This window comes from Oryzias latipes, chromosome 23, assembly GCF_053564925.1.
Source record: "Oryzias latipes strain Hd-rR chromosome 23, Olatipes_Hd-rR_3.1".
NCBI lineage: Eukaryota > Metazoa > Chordata > Actinopteri > Beloniformes > Adrianichthyidae > Oryzias > Oryzias latipes.
Genome location: NC_136259.1, coordinates 6,237,039 through 6,258,093, shown reverse-complemented (window position 1 = coordinate 6,258,093; position 21,055 = coordinate 6,237,039). Strand labels below are relative to the sequence as shown.

The 21,055-nt window shown below is 44.0% G+C and overlaps 1 protein-coding gene across 16 annotated transcripts in view; it reads left to right on the top strand.

Moving 5' to 3' along the window:
• Positions 1 to 21,055, top strand: part of foxp2 (forkhead box P2) — a 119,614-nt gene that overhangs the window by 82,976 nt on the left and 15,583 nt on the right. For all 16 annotated transcript variants that reach the window (XM_023952094.2, XM_078941451.1, XM_023952093.2 and 13 more), the window contains 6 exon segments: positions 648 to 740; positions 3,338 to 3,527; positions 4,999 to 5,278; positions 6,938 to 7,042; positions 16,225 to 16,312; positions 17,498 to 17,581. In XM_023952094.2, the coding sequence (XP_023807862.1) occupies positions 648 to 740; positions 3,338 to 3,527; positions 4,999 to 5,278; positions 6,938 to 7,042; positions 16,225 to 16,312; positions 17,498 to 17,581 (840 nt within the window).

Below are 21,055 nucleotides of genomic sequence, written 5' to 3'. Positions count from 1 at the left end.
ATACGCAAAGCTCTTGCTCCACCCCCTTCTGATGCATCCACTTGCAGAGAAATAGATCAACGCACGTCTTAGTTTTCCTCGTCTGAGCTGGAATCTGGATCTAAGCTGTAACGGCTGGACAGCTCCCACGTTGATCGCCATTTTTGTTGCACCGGTAACGTTAGGTTCGGGGGTGTGAGAGTGTACGACAGCGTGCACACAAAGAGACACAGATGGATGACGGAAAGTGGAGGCGGGCTTGCTCCATTCCAACGGTCCAACTCACAAGTTGAATTACCACTGCCGCTCTGCAGAAACTATGTCCCAGAAATGGACTTAAAATGACATAATCATAAGCAGAACTGGGAACACTTTAAAAACTGATTAAAAGAAGAGAATCGAATTCATGAACTCACAAATGGGAAATCGGTTATTTCAACTTGTGTTTAAACTTTTTTTGACTTAATTGCATTTTTCAAAGACTTTGAATGTCATGTATTTTATTTTGTCTCGCTTTGGCTGTAGGAAGATTTTTGGGGATTGGAAGATTTAATTTAGATCCCTCCAAATTTTCCAACATTTCTAATTCCTTATCTACATCTCAGATTAGGGTTTTTCCCCTCAGTCTTTTCTAACGTCTGTATGCTTGTGTGTGTTTGTGTTCCCAGCAACACCTGCAGGAGTTTTATAAGAAACAGCAGGAGCAGCTTCACCTGCAGCTCCTCCAGCAGCAGCAGCACCCTGGCAAACAGGTCAAAGAGGTATGCAGCATCATGACAGACACAACAAAGACACACAACAGTCTGTGCCTGAAACTCCAGTCACAACTGCCCCTCAGAGGGTTGATAAGGGGTGTCTGCAGGCAAAAAACGGGCAAAACTGTGATGCTCATAGGGCAAACCATGAACTTTTTTTTGTTTTTTGATTTTTTACAGATGACAGGTCCTAACAAACACTTTAACAGCACACAGGGGTGAAGTAGGTAGGATGCAGGTGTGTCGTGCAGATTTCTTTTTTTTTTAACTTCCCCTGCATTTTAACCTGCAGTTAGTTTTGTGTTCAACAGATAAGTGCAGTCCCTGCGTGCAGCCTGATTTGTTAAAAATGAGATCATCCGAGCGTGTGTGCATCCTACGAGCACTTACTCGCCCAACGTGCAACCTAGATACACCGTGCAGATACTTCACGATACACCTACCACACGCACGACAATCAGACGTTCCGTTTGCGCGGCGTCCCTTAAAGTGGCCGTACGAGGTCCCTGAAAGATGACTGCGCCGCTCTCCACGATCCTTCATGGACGTGGACAACCCAGACACCTGCAGCGCCCATATGGGGTGCATGTGACTAAGGTTTCATTGGATGACTTCTGACTTCCTAAATCGCCAATTTTTTCCCTCATTCATCCGCCTGTTCAGCCTTTCTTCATTTTTGCATCAACGCAACGATTGCTAATCGTCAAATTCCATAAGACCTCTTTTGACAGCTTGTTTGTATTTTACTATTTCTATTACCGTTTTTGTAAAGTGACGATAAAATCATTCAAATGCGGTTTTTAATTAACTGGGATGAGGTTTATTGCCACTGACCTGTGCGGTTTGGTAAGCAGACCTCGTACAGTGACTCAGCTCTCCAACTTTTTCTTCCCTTGGCTGCTAAAGGAAAGCAGAATGTTTAGTCCTCGCCGCAGAAACTGCTCCAATGACTCCACAAACACAATCCTTTTATTTGTGTTTCCTCTCCTCCTCCGCGCTGCTCTTCTTCCTCCTCCAGCATCCCATCATGCCGCCGGTCTGACCTCCGGGTGCTTTTGTTTTTGTTTGATTGTGAATGGGTTTTCGGGGCCCCGGCCGCCCAACGTGGAATAGAAAATTGCTCCCCTTATTTCTCTTGAGGTGCGTTGGAGGGTTGTGTGGAGGCAAACAGCCTCTCTCCATCACTCCATTATGCAGCCTGTTTTTTCCAGTGAGTGCCCCCCACCCTCCGCCCCCCCCTTCTCTGTACATCTGCAGGTGCATCAGGCTGCCAGACCTTCAGCATAATAGCTTGTCAGGGTTCCTAAAATTCTCTCTCTAACTTTTTCCAAAGACTGGAAGAACCACTTAAACATGTTCTTGTGACATATTTCTCATATATAAAGAACATTAAGCTTAAAATTTGCATTTCTGAATATTTCTTTATTCCAATTGTTGTGAATCGGGAGCAGATGACAAAAGACTATTTGACAAAGAACCTATTCAAGCCACAAGCTCCCTGCTTCGCTCCGTTCTTACACGTCCACCTGTAGACGACGAGACCCATGTAGATCTTTGTACGCTATCAAGAGAACGTGTGAACAGATGGGTGACGGGAAGAGGGGGTGGGCTTGCTCCATGCCAGTAGTCCCGCCCACAACTGAGTGGGGAATTTCAAATGATCTGCTGTCCCTCTGCAGAAACTAAAACAGGAAGATCTGGATTAAAAGACCACTTGGAATGACTTTACAGTAAATCAAAGATGATCAGAGGGGGCTTATTTTCTTTTATTTTTAATTTTAATTATTTCTGGGTTTTGCTAAATAGTTGGTGAGACCAAACAAGGAGTTAAAAGGGAGTGGTGGGCTTTTGTTTCCTCAGAAATGTCTGATGCTACGCACACACCAGGGATGTGGTGCGTTCAAAAACGCACTGAACTTGAGTTCTTGAGCATATTTTTTGCCATTTATTGTTCACAGCGCATTGGAACGGTTGGAAGAGGCTTGGTGCGAATTGTGGAAGCGGTGCAAATCTTGCCCCAAGCTTTGCCTCTCCCAGCTCTTTTTCGATATATAAAAAACTTGGTGTCATATAAACACAAACGGCAATCAACAATTTCTCTTTTATGACCCACTTCATAGGATTGACACTATCTATACGTCAATACTAAACCGGAGTCCCTGATTGGTCAATGTTCAGCTGGTTTAGCTTTCAGCGCACGGTCATTGGATGAGCGTTTTTGAACGTAGAGCTCGAAAAGGAACTTAAAAACTTGATTCCGAGGCCGGTGTGAATGTAGCATCCCTCTGCATGTCCCCTAGTAGCACAACCCACCAGTGAGGGCGAGACACATAACTGTTGAAGGTCGAGGGCGTGGAAGGAGAATTCTAGCAGAGACATCATGCACAGCTACTGACGATTAACCAGACGGACTTGAGACTGGCCTCTCTTTGCTCTGTGCTACAGAAAACTCAGATCACAGGCTCTGCATCCACTCCAGCGCCACTGCATAGCTCCTTCTTCTCCGTCATCTCAGCTGTTAATTCCTGTGTAATTTTCCCTCCCACCTCTCCTCTGCGCTCCTCTCCTCCTCCTCCTCCTCCTCTTCCTCCTCCTCTCTATAGCAACAGCAGCAGCAGCAGCAACAGCAGCAGCTGGCCGCCCAGCAGCTCGTCTTCCAGCAGCAGCTCCTGCAGATGCAGCAGCTCCAGCAGCAGCAGCACCTGCTCAACATGCAGCGGCAGGGCCTGCTCTCGCTGCCGGGGCCCACCCCCGGCCAGGCCGCCCTGCCCGGACAGACCCTGCCCCCACCAGGTAAGCAGAGGAAGTGGAGCGTAGTTCAGCAAACAGGAGTCAGACTTCCTGTGGGGTTTTCAGCAGTTTCCCTCCATGTTTGGCCGCCGTTCTCCCGTTTTCCGCTACTCAGCATGTCTTGTTTGTGGATCTAATTTGTATGCACCTGTGTTCCTTTAGCGTTATCTTTAAGTGTGTCTGTCTCTGCCTCCCCTCATTGGTATGCTCCTTTCTCCTCCAATTTGGCCCTAACGATCCACATTAATGTTTTGGTAGGACCCTCCCCCTTCCCGCTGCTGCCTTTCTTGGTCTGATTAAGGCTGGTATTGTCTGCCTCTCTCTCTCTGTTCGCCCATATTTGTTTGTTGTTCTCCATCCTTGCTTCTATCCCCCCCCCCCCCCCCCCCCTTCACTGATTGTTGTTGTTGTTTACTGCTTTGACTAAAAACCGGAGTGAGAATAAAAGGAAATACTGGGTGGGGGGGAAAGGGAAGAATTCCAGCTTAATTTTCTCCTTTTTAGCCAAAGTTGTTTGCCGCCAAAATGACAAAGATAGAAAAACGTTTGCCTGAATAATGAAAAGCTGAAAACGGGACCTCCGGGGGGGGGGGGGGGGGGGGGACAGAACTGCTAGGTTAAGGTGGAGAAACGGTCGTCACTTAAAGATGTTTAACTCCGTGACACCAGTAGTCTTGCTCGTGTCGATGCTCTTTGAACCTCTTCAACCGTTTACATCATTAACTTCATTTCAGCTGATTCTGAAACGGGGAAAAAAACGTCCTGCCATGAAATGCAACACTTTACAGTCGTGACGTGTTATGCCCTCAACGTAAACTAACAAATGTTGAAGAGGATAAAAGCAGCCTTGTGCTGAGACGCTACACTAAAGTGTTACAGCAATTAAGGTAAACCGGCTGGCTCCCTTGGCTGTATGTAGGACTGGCACTTGGGAAATCAGGGTTTGATTCCCAGGGAGCGCAATGAGTTTCATCCAGTGTGGGTCCTTGGGTAAGACCCTCCATAATACTGCCTAACTATTTAGCCACGTGTAGCCCGAGTCTGGGTCTCCCTGTGCCGGTCCCCAGCCCGGATAAAACACAGGAAGGGCATCCGGCGTAAAGAAACTTGTTCCTGTGCAAATCAGTGAAAGCTGATTCGCTGTGGCGACCCCTGAAGGGACACGCCGATTCGGACGCAGAGAACGGCAGCTTTACAGTAGTAAAGTGTTTACACAATCAACGTGAATCAGCTAATGCTGAAGCTGAGAGAAGCAGATCTTCTACGCAGAAGAATCGGCTGGAATTATGTCGTTTAAGTTAATGGTCGAAGAGTTACGCTAGTCCAAGGAGGGTGTGTTCTTTTGCTGTTGCCGGCGACATCTCCGGTGTTTAAGGGTCAATGGGCCAAGACTCCTGTGGATTGTTAGGACTCCCGTCTTTTGAACCCCACTCCTGATGACGTCCGCTTTCCTCGTCCCTCCCTATGGCGGCAGGTGGTTTGAGTCCGGCAGAGCTCCAGCAGTTGTGGAAAGACGTGACAGGCGGCGGGGGTCACAGCATGGAGGAAAACGGCATCAAACACAGCAGCGGCGGGACGGGCACGGGCACATGCGTGGGCGGCGGCGGCGGCGGTTTAGACCTGACCACGAGCAACACCTCCTCAACTACCTCCTCCTCCAACCCCGCCAAAGCGTCGCCCCCCATCTCTCACCACTCCCTGACCAACGGACAGTCGCCCGCCCTCAACCACAGAAGAGAGCGCGAGAGGGAGAGGTAAAACAAAAACATCAAGTTACAGCAAATCCTTGTTGTTGGGCCATGTTTGATTGTAGAACTCCAGGGAAAACAGAAGAATAGTGGGGGGCTGCTTATTTATTCAATAGTTTATTAGTATCTTGGTAAAAATAAAAGCAAAAAACTCAGCTTTGTTCTCCCTGGGGAGCAGCTGAACACACTTAGCCTGCACACACATATCAAAAGCAGGGAGAGGAAGCCATGCAGGCAGGCGGCGCACTTACTTACAAGCCTCTTTGGCAGACGAGACAAGGTAGCCCCCTTGTACATTAAGTATTTAGTGCCTTCTCTTTCTTTTTTTTTCTTTTGAAAATTACCTTGCTTGCTGCTTGTCATGTAAACAGAATACATGATGCCTTGAGTGGCGTTTCCAGGATGTTTATCCGTGTGATGGCGTCTTTTATAGATGCACCAACCAGCAGGAAAAAAAAAAACCCCGTTCACATAGCTGCCTATCTGCCCCATGCATTATTCAGAGGCTTTTCTTGGGCGATATTATAATAAAGACTTGGGGTGGGGATGTGCAGCGGCTTACAGTGGAGGTGGAAGTGCTGTGTAATTGGTTTAAAGTAGATGCCATCTCTCCTGTACTACTAAAAGGAGACTTGAAAGAGATATCTGTCAGGGAAAAAAAAAAGACAGCAGAGAGAAAAACAGCAAAAAAAGAGGGAAACAAGACTTTTGTTGTTGTTGTTTTTGTTTTTTTTTGTCCCAAGGGGCGTGCGGTGTCTCGTAATGATCGAACAAGTGGTATTGTCAGAAGCTCCGCTTACTAACACGCCGCGGATCGATGCGGTGGGGAAAACCCGGCGCCCACTTCACACGACGCAGCCTCACACACACTAGTGCCAAAGCCTAAAGGTCAAACTGTCATCTTTAATAGGACGTGCTGTCTGCTCGGGGTCGTAACTTATTTGGCTGCCATTTGAGAAACGCCAGCAACACCCCCGCTTCCCCCTTCCTCGAGGAACATAAGTTACACAGAGTATTCATCGCCTGATGAAAACTATATGGCTGTCTGGATTTTTAATGTTTACTTGAAAGCCTCCAGTGTCCACCAGCCCCCCCCCCCCCCCCCCCCTCCCCCGCCACACACACCTCCACACTCACACACACACACACTCCTGATAATGACCTTACAAGATGGGATGGTGACTGCGATGGAGACAAGGCTTCCACTCATTCTGGATTTCACTTGGAGATGTTATCTGAGATCAGCCTCTTTTTAAGGTTGACATTCTTTCAACTACCGTGACTCCAACCGGTTACGCAATTACCGTCATTCCAGCAGGTTATAAAGTCCCCCTATGACCATTTTTTTTGTTATGATTATGAAGTTTTAGCTTAAGTCACTACTGTAAGGTGCTGCTTAACGACACAAAGCTGCTTTTCTACACATCAGAATCATCTCATTCACGTTTGTGTCTTCACAGTCAAAGAGTAGCAGTACGTCAATGAGCGTGTGCGACTTTTTCGGTGTTAAACGGTCAAAGCAGTTTGGTCTGTTCACAAGTTTCTTGTCAAGTCGTTTTTGACACTTGCTAACTCAACACAATTTTTCGTACTTCATTGATATCCTTCCAACGTTTTCCTGCGTTTATTTATTTTATTTTTTCTATGTCTTGGGTGTTCTTCTAGTTCCCTACACGAAGAGAACGGAGGAACCCACCCCCTGTACGGTCACGGCGTGTGCAAGTGGCCCGGCTGTGAGAACATCTGCGACGACTTTGGACAGTTTTTAAAGTAAGAACCAAAATATACGGTGGCCCTGAAGTGTAGATCCCATCAACAAATCCTTGCTCAATGCAAAAACATGATGAAGATCACGCCAAAAAAAAGCATTTTGAAAATCAAATTAAAGAAACAAAATGAAAAGGAAATGATGCGGGGAAAAAACAAACAAAAGAAACTAAAAGATCAAAATGAAATGTGACGTTGACAAATACTGATGGTTGTATTTGTCAACCATCAGTTGCAGAAGACATTTGGCATGGCAACATCTGTCTTTTCATTTTGATTTCTGGGTAGAACTTTTGTGGTTTTTTTTTTTTTATTTGGTTCCTGAAAATTTGGTTTGATTTGTTTTGATTTCTAAAATGTAATGATTTTGATTTCTTGTTTTTTTTTTTTTTTTTCAATTGTTGTTGTGATCTTTCTTATGTTTTTGTGTTTTGATGGGATTTGGACTCTAAATATCCGATGAGAAAAGTCCTGCTTTCCTGTTCCAAAAGAAAAGTCTCTTTTTGGGTTGAAGCACTAGTCGTTCCCTTCTGTTACTCCCCACACCTCAAACTTTGCGGCCCCCACCTTTACACACCGACCTCTTGGACGTCTCGCTGGCGAGGTTCCGCTCTTCAACCACCCCTGATCCGCGGCTAACGGTCTCTCCACGGCTGGAGGGGCCCGATAGGTTTGTGTGAAAGCGTCAAAATGTTAATGGCACCTCGCACGGCCGCACTCTTACCTCCACAACAAAAGCCCCCATTCACTGTTGTCATGGTGCAGGCGCCAGAGCAAATGAACTCTTCATGCTCCATCAACAATTTAGTTAATTAGCTCATTTGTAATTGGCCGGCTTTGTTGCCAGGATGTTAGTGGGGGGACATCAAAGGAAGAAGGTGTTTGCAGCACTGCCGATTACAGGTTATCACGTTGCCACTCACAGAGAGTCTCCCCTCCCCTCCCTCCTTCCCCGGCTCCCTGCTCTCACACAGAAGAAAGAAAAAGGAAAAGCTTTCATTTGAATATTCTAATTAGATTTGTAATTAACTGTGAAATAACGATCTGGTGAGTGTTTTTTGTGGGCTGCAAACGGCAAATCCACACAAACTCCTCAAATCGGGGACATTGTTCGGACTTATTTTCGACTAAACGAAGGGAATTCTGTAATAAAACCAATCGCAGAAATGAGTCCACCCATGGGGGGGGGGGTGGGGGTGGGGGGGCTGTAGGATTTAGGTTAGCGAGTCCTGCAGGAACTAAAACGAGTGTGAATGGATTGAAAAGGACCGGCGATAAACAGGCTGTTTACTAGTCTTTGAAAGACGGAGCCCGGCTCACTTTCACACGCTGCAGAGGCATGTGGAGCACGGGCAAGAGGCCAGACGTGACGGCAGTGGATTAAACGCCGGGAACGTGAACGCACAGCCTGACAAGTGTTTGCTTGTTCCTCGAGGATTCAAAGCCACCGAACGCATCTGTAGGCATTGCCTGTAAAAATAGAAAAGAAAAAAAAAAAGGACAATCCGCCGCAGCTTGTTTGCTGGACTGCATGTCCTCCAGTCCCAGCGGAGCGGTTGATCTTGCAGAGCAGACGTGTGATGCAGCAAGCTGGTAGTGGATTAGTAGGTTTTCTGATACTGTGTCCCATCACCTCAGAACATTCTCTTAAAGCAGGCATCAGTTTGTTCCCGTTCGTCCCAAACGTTCTGTTCACACAGAAAAACTGGAAGCGGGGCCGCCGGCTTAAATCAGTGGTCCCCAACTCCCAGACAGCTACGTTCACACCGCTCTCAGCAACAGGCGTTCAAATCAGATCAAAAGTCTATGTAAACATGCATTTATGCACATTTTAGGCTTCGGCTTGCGTGTTTCTACGATAGTATTTGGGCTGTACGTACAAAACGTTGGAACATGCTGGCAAGTTAACTTTAACCAATCAGGGACTCTGATTTGGTCGTGACGTATGGATGGGGTCCCTTTTAATTCACGGAAGCGTCAACTGTTTGGAAATTGATCATGGAGGAGAAATTATTCATTGCAATTTGTGTCTGGCTGGAATTCAATGACACCAAGTCAAGAAAAAGACATTTCACACCAAACGTCTACCAATCGTAGGTGCATGCACTACGAAGCAGCAGTAATAAAAGGAGATGGCCCGCCCTGCTTGTCCAGCATGAATACCGCATGCTAAACGCTGTTTAGTGCGTTCTGGAATGAGTGTCAAATGCCTGGTATGTCTGTAGCCGCATACGTGGGGGGAAAAAAACCACGACCGTTGCTATTGCAGTTTTATTTACAATCGGATTCTAAAGTAAGTTTTATTTTGAAAAACTACTGGTTTCTGTCAACTACATCCGACTCATTGTTGACGCACGTCTAGTCTGTCGGTCACTTGGTATTATGAGACGTGAACTACTTAGTTTTTACTTAAGATGGGTTCGGAACTGAAACTCTGTGCCACGTTGCTGCCGGTATCATATAAAAACGCGGCTCGCTGTGCTTTTTAGAGGCTCAGATAAGAACGAGTGAAGCACTGCAGCTGCTCAGCGGCTCATGCACGGAGCCTCAGCCAAAAGGCTATCGGCAAAGTGGGTTAAAGTTCTGCAGAACCTCACAGCAATAGGTTCTAGTTTGGCGACCTGATGGATCAGAGTGATGTGTCCAGCGTCGTGGCGATGAGCAGTGAAGTTTACTTCTGCGGAGCTGCAGACCGTCACCTAAATAAAGCGTCTTAGCCACATCAAAGCATCTTTCCTTCCCCCTGTCACCTCATCATCACACTTCATTGTTTCTGGAAAGAATTAGTGTTTTATTTTTTCCCCCTTCATTTTTTGAAGTACTATTCAGGCTCCTGAACCGTATAAAAGTACTGGAGAAGCTACATTCAGCAAAGTTGAAAATACAGCACTTTATTTCCTTAATCATACTTTTACAACCTTATTTGTTAAGGCACATTCATTCTATATATTTTTTTTATACTGAAATCCAGTCCATGAAAACATTGTCTGACATGAAGCTGGTCTATGGCCTGAAAAAGGTTGGTGACCGCTGGCTCAGATGGTTGTCCGGGTAAAGGTTGAAGATGCGCCCCCCCCCCTCAATCCCACAAACCGGTAACCCCCCGTGCAGAAAAAGAAAGTCGGGAGACGAGCTGATAGCAGCCGCAGAGACAGATGGGAGAATTCCAAACTTGAAAGTGCGCAGGTTGACAGGCAGTTTTGTCAGAACATTTTACTCGTTTACGGGAACATTGTCTGCTGCAGCGTGGCGTCTCGGAGCGCACACACACACACACACGCTTACTGTAACCCAGCCGGTTCTTGAAAACAGACGCCAACAAAGAAGTCAGGCTCGTCATGAGAACAAAGATGGCTGCTCGGTGGCGTGCCTTGGAGCAATGATTGTAGGTGTCATAGGGAGGCCTTTCATGTTTCTGTAGATGCCAGCAAGCTGCAACACACACACACACACGCTGACACACAGGCGTGAGCGTGGCGCCGGTTACAGTTTACACGGGTTACATAAAGCGGATGTCAGATTTGGATGACAGTTCGTATGGCAGCAGTTGGGTGGAGGTTACTCGTGGCGCATCTGGTATATCTGGGGCTCCTCTGCAGTGTCACATTCAGGCGTCTGTTGTTTTGTTGCACTGAAAACACAGCCTGGCAGGATAATCCCAGTGTAATTTAACGCTAATCTGCATTTCTAGGCCTGAAGTGGTCGCTGAAAGAAGTCTGCACTGGGAAATGAACTTTATTTCCTCTGCGAATGAAGTTTGAAATGTTCCCAATGAAAGAAAAGAAAAAAAATCCCCCTAATACATATTTTCCCTCCCAGTTTGCCCTTTTTGCCTTATATCCACATTTTAAATCAACGTCCACCCACCTTAATGAACTACAGGGTCTCTGTACATAAACATAGGCCTGCCACCACCCCCCCCATCCAAACACACATGCACTTAACTCCTGCTCTCTCTGTCACCAGCCTGCTCTCCTTATTACTGGCAGCGAGGCAGCCTCCACGTTCAAATGGCAAACTCCGTCTCCAAGTCGAACGTCTGTGTCTGTAACTCGCTGCTAATTAAACCCAGAAGGCAGCATGGAAGAAAAAAAAGCTCCTTGCCTCTGTGTAATGTACACATATGCAGACGGAGGTGGAGGCAGCCCCCCCCCCCCCAGCTTTCCTTTAGCTTCCCTCCTCTCCACCCCGTCCGTGCGTCTGCCGCTCTGTGACAAGACCTTTTAAAGGAGGAGGGCACTTCCACCAGCCGTGGCAAAACGGGCGTCAATCCGCTCCTCCATGCGGACTCCTTTATGCGCGTCGATGGCTCCGGACTTCCATCCATCAGGCTGATTAAGCTGGAGTTGCTGGCACGCAAACTGGTGAAGAAGTTCCTCCGCTGGGCCTTCAGAGCCCCAGAAAATCTCCACAGACGCTTCACAGAAGCGCTTGCTTGTGTATATTTATTGTCATTGGGCCCTCGGCGGATGTTGATGCATATTCATCTGTGTAGCGTTTGGGGGGGGGAAAAAAAACATCTTCTGCTCTCTTTTCATCAAGACAAATTGCAGGATCCTATAAAAGGCTGCAAAGAAAATCTTTGTTTTTCCCTCTTTGTCTTTTTGTTTACTCCTCTCATTGACTGAGTGAGCCCTCCCCCCTCGCTTTCCAAACAGGAAGTCCAAACCCGCTGACTCCAAGAAGCCAAAATTGATTTAAAGATCTCTATAAAGAAATTAAGCGATTATTACTACAATCATTCCAATTTTCAGAAAAACCATTTTTTCACCAATACCGTTTTTTTAACATGTTCTTGATGATCCTAATTTTTTCTGTAGTGCAAGTTATTCAATTTACAAACTGACCAATCAGAGGCCTCGATAATAGTATTGACTGTTTATGAGTGAGTGTGACATCACCCATAGACAAAAGCTTACTTTCCGCTCCAACTAAATGAAGTCAATTCCGTCGCCATTGTTTTTGCAATATGGATGTCACCATACGTGGTTGGTCTGAATCTGTTCGAGTTATCATTTCTATGGCAACCACTCTCGCCGAGTTGGGAGTCAGCTTGTTAGAAGGCCACGCCCCTACCACTTGAGAGCAGGCTACACAAAATCTGTCAATCAAACGTACGGTGAAAAAAAATGGCGCCTGAATTGGCTTCATTTTGTTGGAGTTGGAAGTAAGATCCGGTTCTCACAAACAGTCGATGATGCCTCCGTCTCAGCGTCTGTAACGTCTTGTTCTGGAGTCGCCTTCATTTGATGGAAGTGCACAATCGATGTGGCTCCTGATTGGTCCCCTGGAAGAAGATTGTATTTGTGATGTAGAGAGGGGCTCCGCGCCAACAGTCCCGCCCACAACTATGACCAGATTTTGGTTTTTGGCTCAAAACAGCATAATCATAATTAAATAAAACACTGGAAACACTTTAAAATAGCTGAAAAGATTATCAGACTTGCTCTTTTAGCTATTATCACTTTTTTTGTTCAATTTTCCTTCCTTGGATTCTAATTTCTGGGGAAACTTGAGCTCAAACGGCTTCAAAAAAACAGACAAACTGACACAAAATGATGTGAGTGAATAAACTCGGTTTCAGGTTGAATTTCCTCTTTCTGCCTTCCTGCTCCTTCATTTCAGCCTTTGTTTGACATTATTAATGCTCAGTAGAACTTGCTGCCATTTGAATATTTCATAAATGTACATAGTAATCTTCCTGTAATCGCCTTGCTAACTGGCCAGCAGTGAAATTGAATGTAGGAGACTCTAACTGCCTGGAGGACGAGCCCCCCCACCCAATCCCACACACACACAAACACATTGACAAAATGCAAGAGAAACAAGCTGCTTGTCGATGAGAGGCGAGCTTAATAAAGATTTCCCCCTTCCTTCCCTTTTGTGTAATGAGGTATCTTCAGGGACGGCGAGCAGCCCTCTCTGTGCTTTTGAAGCAGCTGTAATTCATGACACACGCCATACATCAAGTGCATAAGATAGTATTATGGGCAGTGAAATGAAAAGGGTATTTGCAACATTAGTTCCCTCATCCTGTGAGGGACATGATTAAATGATTAATGAAATGCCCCCCTTTTTTTTTTTTTTTCTTGCACATTCTGAAACAGCAATTAGGCACAAGGCTGAAGAAATCCACCAGTTTGTCCCTCCCTCCCCTCCATCCATCCTTTTTTTGTTTCCTTTTTTACCCTCCTTTTGCATTTTCTTATACCTCATTTTTGATTTATAATAAAAAATTTCAGCACATCGGACCTGGAATGGTTACGAAAGCACCATGAAAGGGTTTTTAATGGCTAATTGAAAGGTGCAGAGCTGTTGCAGACGTTCACCTGTGATTGGCAGGACAACAATGACACCTCTTTTACAGTTTTACAGATAAATAAGAAATAAGGGTGCATCAAACACACCTTTTTTTTCTGTGTGTGTTGCCATGTTCGGCGCTAAGCGGGCGTGCCGCCCTAACGGCATGAAGAGCCGGCATGGCTCCCCCCTTTAATGCACTGAAGGCAGCGCCGTAAATTATCATTGAAGGGTCTGCAAGCTAACCTATAATTACTGCAGATAAAGTGGCAGCTCTGGCATTTCATACGCGTGCTTCCTCAAAGCTCGCTTTGTGAGTTTGTCACCAATGATCATTCAGATGGAGGCTCATTACCCAGCATCACAACACTTTAGCACCAAAAAAAAAACCCCAACCTTTTTTTTTGTCACATATTTGTGTATTCCAGAATAAAGGTCTCTCTTAATGGCAAAGCTTTTGTCTCCGAAATCCAATCAAGACAAAAACCCTCGTTGACTGTTCTGCTTGTCTGACTGCTTTTTTTTTTCTTTTCTTCTTCTTCTTCTCTTCTAATGAGCCGAACACAGCAGATATATTTAATACCTTTGCGGCGGGATAATGCACCTCCAAGCAGAGGAGCTTCTTTTCTGTGTCAGATGTTGCCTGGTGTTAAATGGTGGGCATTGTTTTTGGTAAATGAAGCCAACAAAGCCTTTCTGCTGGGCCAAGCAGCCTTTATTCTCAGAAGAAAAGCAGCGATCACGGTGGCACAGAAGTTGGCCATCGACGCCGGCGCCGGCCTATTGTCATGTTAAACATGGCGCCACACAGCAACATGTTATTTTTAATTACCTCATTTCAGTTGGGAACAATGGGTCCTATAGATAATTGTCGACGCATAGAAATATTATTGGTTAGGGGAAAAAAATAGCAAAACACTGGAGTTCACACTCGTTTGATTTTTCAGTCTTGGGCTTACAGTGGTCCAACGTTTATCGTTTCAACAGGTGAAACACAACACAACAGGTAGGGACTCTGGATGTTTTTAAGCTTTTCTCAGACAAAAATGAACATTTCAAGACTTAAAAATAAGTCCAGGATCATAGAATGAAAACAAACTGATTGCAATTGAGGATTTACTTAAATTTGGCGAGCTGGAGGCATCCTGTACAGGAGACACGACACGAAGATTGATCGACAAGGTCTACAGACAACCATGTATTGACAATACTACTCAACCCTTCACGCCATCAACAGCTGATTCTGACACAAACAAACGCAGCTTTGCACCATAATGCAACAGGCGTGAAAAAATGAGGACACCCTATGAAAGGCTGAATATTTTCTCCTACATTTGGATAGATACACATTTGATCTCAATCACTGAGTGATGCAAGTGATCGAACTTGACATTAACAAATGTTAAGCCTATTTAAAACTTTCTATGAAATCTAAGGTTAAAAGAATGCAATTTCTGCTTGTGTTTAAGTTTAGATACTAAGTTTAGACGAGGAGAAAAATAGCTAACAGGAGGTCCAAACTTTGACCTCCAATTAAATATGAATTCTTGTTTCGATTGTTTTTTTTATTTTAGCAGAATAATAGTATCATTTTCTTTTTTATATTTTTTTTACAAAATAAGATTGGACATTGATGAATGAACATCTCTGTTCATATGTCAATCGGAGCTGATTATTTAAGGACGTCGTCCTAATTTCTTCACATGACTGTTTGTCTGTAATGTGTGTTTTACATTGATTTTATAAACACATCACTGGTAAAAAAAAAAAAAAAGCTGCTTCCCTCAGAGTCAGAATCCGCTGGAATTACGTTAATTGCGCAAACGCAACATGGGCTAGCATGTTACAGTAGTCCAAAGGATGTCACTACTAGACCAAAAGCTCAGGAGTTTAAGGGTTAAAACAAAAAGAATACAAGATGTTTTTCCCTTGTTAATAGTAAAAAAAAAAAATTCTTAAAATAAGTTGTGAAGTCCTTCCCCTTTAAGACCAAATGTAATATTTATTATTACTTAATTATTAACATTTAGATAGATTGGTCTAATTGTTGGAAATATTGTATCTTTAAATAAGCATGTATTTTTGACAAAATGTACATTATCATACCTACATACATACTTAACACCCCCCCCCCAAATATCTTATTTTCAAGTCCCACTCTAATCATCTTTTAATTGTGATGATTCCATTTTTAGCCAAAATCCAAAAAGCTGTTGTTTTATTGGAAATAGTTTCTGCAGTAGTGCATTAGAAATGTGCTTTTTGAGACCGTTGGCACAGAGCAACCCCGCCCCTCTTCCCCTCCCAGTATCTGTGAGTTTAGAGCAGGGGGCTTGTGACCCGCCCAGCGTATTTTCTACGTCACAAATACCATCTTTTCTTAAAACGGCATTTTATTCACAGCCATCTGAAAAGAGAAATACTCAATTTTTCTTTTTCTTTAAATATGTCCATCATCATCATCAGAAAAATGCTACACGAGCATGTTTAAAAAAATAAATAAATAACAATTTTGTGTCTTTTAATGCTACATCAGTCTAATTATCTTTATTTCTACACCAATTAAAAGTAGAAATACAATTTTTAAGATTAAGTTGTCAAAATTTTATTTAATTAGTGTCAAAAAATGTCTTTTATTAGAGATACTAAACAAAATAAAAGATTTTCAAATGACTCAACAATTTATCAAAGATGTATCTTTAAACAAGTGTAAAAAAATGTTCGATACTTGGCAGCATTTTGTGTTTTTGCAGTGTTGAAAAAAAACAACCAAAAATTCTGTGAGAAATCTGCCAAAGATGAACCAGGAAATAGTGAGGGACGACTGTAAAAAGTGCTCATGAATGGTAGCTCAATTGCTAATCGATGTGTCGATGTCTTTTTAGGCATCTAAACAACGAGCATGCTCTGGACGACCGCAGCACAGCCCAGTGTCGAGTCCAGATGCAGGTGGTGCAGCAGCTGGAAATACAGGTAAGTTGGATTATTTCTCCATCCTAATAATATCCATGGATCGTCAAAAGCTCAGTTGAAACTTTATTTCCCAAAAGTTGTACAACCAAAAAAAGAAAAGAAAAGAAAGAGTCGTCTGTTTTAATCATTGAAGACAAGCAGGGCCTGCAGACTTCAACAAAGCCTCTAAACAAAAGATTTCTCAGGCCTTACAACCCAAGCCATTATGGCTGTTTTAATTGAATTAAGCCTATGCTTTATTTTCTTCTTCTTTTTTTTTTTCTTATTCTTTCCAATTAATAGCGAGTGCATCTCTCCCAGTCTGCTGTGTTAATTAACTGCACTTTGCACCTGAAGAAAGCTCAAAAGGAGGGAACTATTTTCAGTAGGTGGAGCGTGACCTTATTAAGAAGTCATGCTGGCGAGATAATGAGAGGCTGATTGAGCGACATTATTACTCAGCACCGCCGACGAGCGCTTCTCTGCCTTCAGAAACAGAGTCTATGTTAAAAAAATTGGGTTAAAAGTCGGCGGCAGCTGGGAGCGTTCTGGACTTTAAGCTTTAATGTTTCTTTCTAGTAATGAATGTGAAAAACTAGCATAAAATGACTTAAGGACTGGATGCTTTTGAGGTTTATTTTGAAAAAAATTAGGAATAGTTCACTACCTTTTCGGCTTCCAGTAACTTTTTGTGAAGTCTGTCCAATTTTTTTTTTGTTTTTTTGTTTTTCTTGTCCCGTGTGAGCCGTCAGCCTTAATTAGGCCCGCCCCCGAGCTTTTGCCTCACTCCTCCGTTCCCGTGCGAGCGTGAGGGGTCGGCGAGGTCATCCTACCAGTGGCCCGGTCCCCGTCACTCCACGTGAACCAGATTGATGATGGGCTCCGGCTGGGGCCGCTCGCCGGACTGGGGAGGGGGGCGGGTTCACCTGGCACTATGTTTTGAAGACCCTTTCACCTCTAAGCAGCTGCTGGCTGGGCGCCATCCCCCCGCTAACTGTGTCCACAGGACTTTAAAGCAGACGAACAGGCTAATTTATGGCCCGACGAGCTTGTTACTGTCAACTCGCCGCTGACCTAAATCCTGCTATCGATGACGCTGTTCGTTCAGTCCGACAGTTTCTCAGATTCCTCCTCCATCCAAAAAAAACCTTTTTTTCCTTTTGTGGCTGTAATCTCCACTAATGTACTCTCCTTTTCTCCCAACAGCTTTCTAAAGAACGCGAGCGTCTTCAGGCGATGATGACCCACTTGCACATGAGACCCTCGGAACCTAAGTCATCTCCCAAACCAGTGAGTGCATATTGCTCTGCTCCCTCCCCAACCGTAAAGACGTCTGACTCCGGCGTGGAAAAAGAGCGTCGGAGCAGAAGCACGGAACCTCTTTGACCTCTTAGCAGTTATTGTGAAGCTCTTATTGAGGAGGGGGGGGGGCAATGGAGTCTGGAAAGTGTACGGACCGATCAGGCCGGGTCATTTCTCCGTGATGGATATAATAGCCCAAAACAACCTGTTGGCCACTGATGACTTATCGCCTCGGCGCCACTTACGGGCACAATGAAAAAGAGAGAGAAAATCTGTCATTTTAACTACAAACAGCTGAAACGTGACGGGAATTCAGAGTCCAAAACCACTCGGCTTTTTTAGGCCATCGTTCGTCCCGAGTCGATTTTTCTATTTCTATTTTTTTAATTCGTGTGCAGATAACACACTTTAGCAAACATTACCCCTCCCCACCACTAATTTTCCAGGTTTTGAAATATTAGACAGCAAAACATTGTTAGCGTTTCTCTGCTGCTTAGTAAGTGCCTACTTTCACTGGAATAATTTTCCTCATCACCTCTCATCATAGAATGTAGATAATCACAAGATAGCATAATTATCCTATAATTCCATCAGGAATCAAACTGGCTTTTTATTATTCTGTCTCTCTTTGGTCCTTCCTCGCTCCCTTTAGCTTTTCTTCTTCTTCTCCTTTTTTTTTTTTTTAATCTTCAAAACTAAAGCAGCTTGCTTCCATCTTGTCCAATAAAGAATTTGCAGCCCATAATCCGTGCTTGAATATGAATGAATGATGCTAATGAAGTATTGCATTACATAAAGCACACATGAAAGAGCGGCTAATTGCATTGGATGGTGGGGGCAATTCAGACACGATTCCTAAATGAACATTTAAATCCTCAGTTTTAAGGCTTTTTCCACCTGTTTTTTCCCCCCAGCAAAGGTAAAGATAGTTTAGGATTCCCACCTTAAATGTGAAGAGCTGAACAAAACAAGGCACGCCCCTTAACGTGTAGGAAATCTGTGGGTTTCTAAAGAAAGAAAAACACACATTTTAGATAGGATTGATGTCTTTATGAGCCACACTGATGACGGAGGCATTTAGAAAGAAAATTCAGCATAAAAATTGGAAATATTTTTCGCACTTTATTGTGCATCAGATTATCAATTCTTTTATACATAAGGCACACCAAACTATAAGGCACATTAAGCGAGACAAAAGAGTCAGAGATAAGTCTGTCAGTCATGTAGACTTTGTTTCCAGCTCTTACAATAACCCTAAAACGTGTTCGTGACATGCTAGCCCATGTTGTAGCACGTTAGCATATTCAGAATAGTTGGACCTCCCAACGCTGTTTGTACCACCCAAAAAAAACAGACGGATAACGCTAAAACAAGCAACACCATGATTACGCTTACTTCCGATCTTTTTAGTAACACGTTAAGCACCGCTACATGTTAGCTGCATTTGCAGAACACCTGTAACTCCTAACCTCGTTAGAAACACAAAACAAACTAAAACTGTCATGATAAACGTTACTGTGGCTGTGTCCGAATTACGATTGCGTTAGGGCTGCGTCCTTCCTGGGCTGCATTTGTAGGCTGCTTATGTCACAAGTGCTGTCCAAATTCAACGACTCCAACTTGTCCAACGAATACGGCCTTTTTCACGATTTCAAGAATTGGTCTGGTGTGTCCTTCTATGCTGTCCATATCCCAAGATGCAAACCCGGAGAGTTTCTGACAACAATGTCGTACTGTGAAGCGGGAGCCAGAGTTGGAGATAATTACACCTTTTTAGATTTACACCTCCAAGATTAACCATTGGATCGAATAAGCCAGGAAAATTTTGAGCTCCACTACTCCTCTCTGTTTGGGACTCGAGGTTGCTAGGCGACAGGACATTTGCCGGGAAGGCCACGCCCCTTGAAAGACGCAGCCCTCGAATTTGGACACAGCCTGTGACTACGCTAACTCCCAACCTTGTTAGAAGCAGTCCAAAATCGCTGCACGTTAGCCGTGTTAGCATATTCATAATGACACCCAACCAAACATTTCGAAAGAGCACCATGTATCTTCCAAAATAACTTTGACGATGAGCACAACCAGAATTCCTCTATATATAAATCGCTCTGAATTTAAGGTAAATTGGGTTTTTTGTTTTTAAATGAAGGCTTTTAGGTCCGCCTTGTAGAGTGGAAAATATGACATTTCTTTATTTAAATCGGTCAAAGCTAATGGGAGAGCATGTGAACAGAAAACTCTCAGCAACAAGGTGGGGAAGGGTGGGGTTGCTCCACTCCAACAAGCCTATCTTTACTTTAAAGTGGAAATAAAGAAAGCTTTACACAATGTTTCTCATAAATATTACTCACATTTTTTTGATGTCGTAGAAAACAACAGGTTTTTAGTTTTTGGCTAAAAACGGCATAACTGTAATTAAAAGCCCACTGGGAACGCTTTTACAAGTGATTTATGGTTCACTAACGGAGCTTTTATTTTGTAGATGTTTGTCCAAAACAGTTGGGCAGAGACCTGTGACTGCAGCAGCTCATTACAGTCAAGTGTGTGTGTGTGGGGGGGTAATTATCCTCAGGAATCGCCTCCATCCACAGGAGTCGCTCCAACTTGACATTTTAGAGTATTTATCAACACGTGCAGTGAATCGGCCGGTGGAGTTTCTCCATCCCCACGCTCCTTCAGCGCCACGCCGCTTTTAAGTCGTCTCCATCTCAATCCGCCGCATTCCGCTCGCCGCCTCACAATTAAGGCAATTTGGCTTGAATATGTAACGATGTCATTACCATTCCAACCAAATTAGTGCCGACTAAAAAGGTCAGTTAGGAATTTTCCAGTCGGTTAGAGGCCTCTCACAAGAGATTTAGGGAAAGCTGATGCAAAAGTGATGGAAAAGACGAACAATTAGCGGGCGGACGTTCGGCGCTGGAGCCAGAGGTGCACGTCCGTCTCTGATAGGGATGGCGAGGAGCAGCAACTGTCCAGGCAGATATTTGTAACTGTCTAGCACTAAACTTTAAGGTCTCCTTTGAACCAGAAGTGACGCTGAAGGAAGAACGGGGCTTACAGCAGGATTGAAAGTCATTGCGACCTGGATTTGGACTTCTTTAAGCATTAGCATAACATTTAGCTAAACTGTCGTCTTGTTAGCACATACTTTTAAACTATAAACATATAATTTTTTTTTTACTTTCCAAACTCCTTAAAGCTTGTAAACATAAATCTAATTGGATTATAAAAATAATCAGAAATCCGTGTCAGTTTTAAATGCAGATTAAAGGAAAATGTTCTGAGAAAGCATCTTTACGAAATACTTTTTTACCACTAAACTCAATGAAGCCATTTAAAATGCAGACGTTTGTCACCAAAACTAGATTTGTCAACAGTTCATGAATGAAACAAAACTATTTTAATTTATTGACTAAGTAAAGAAATTATTGTTTTCTTTGAAAAAACTTTGAATGAAAA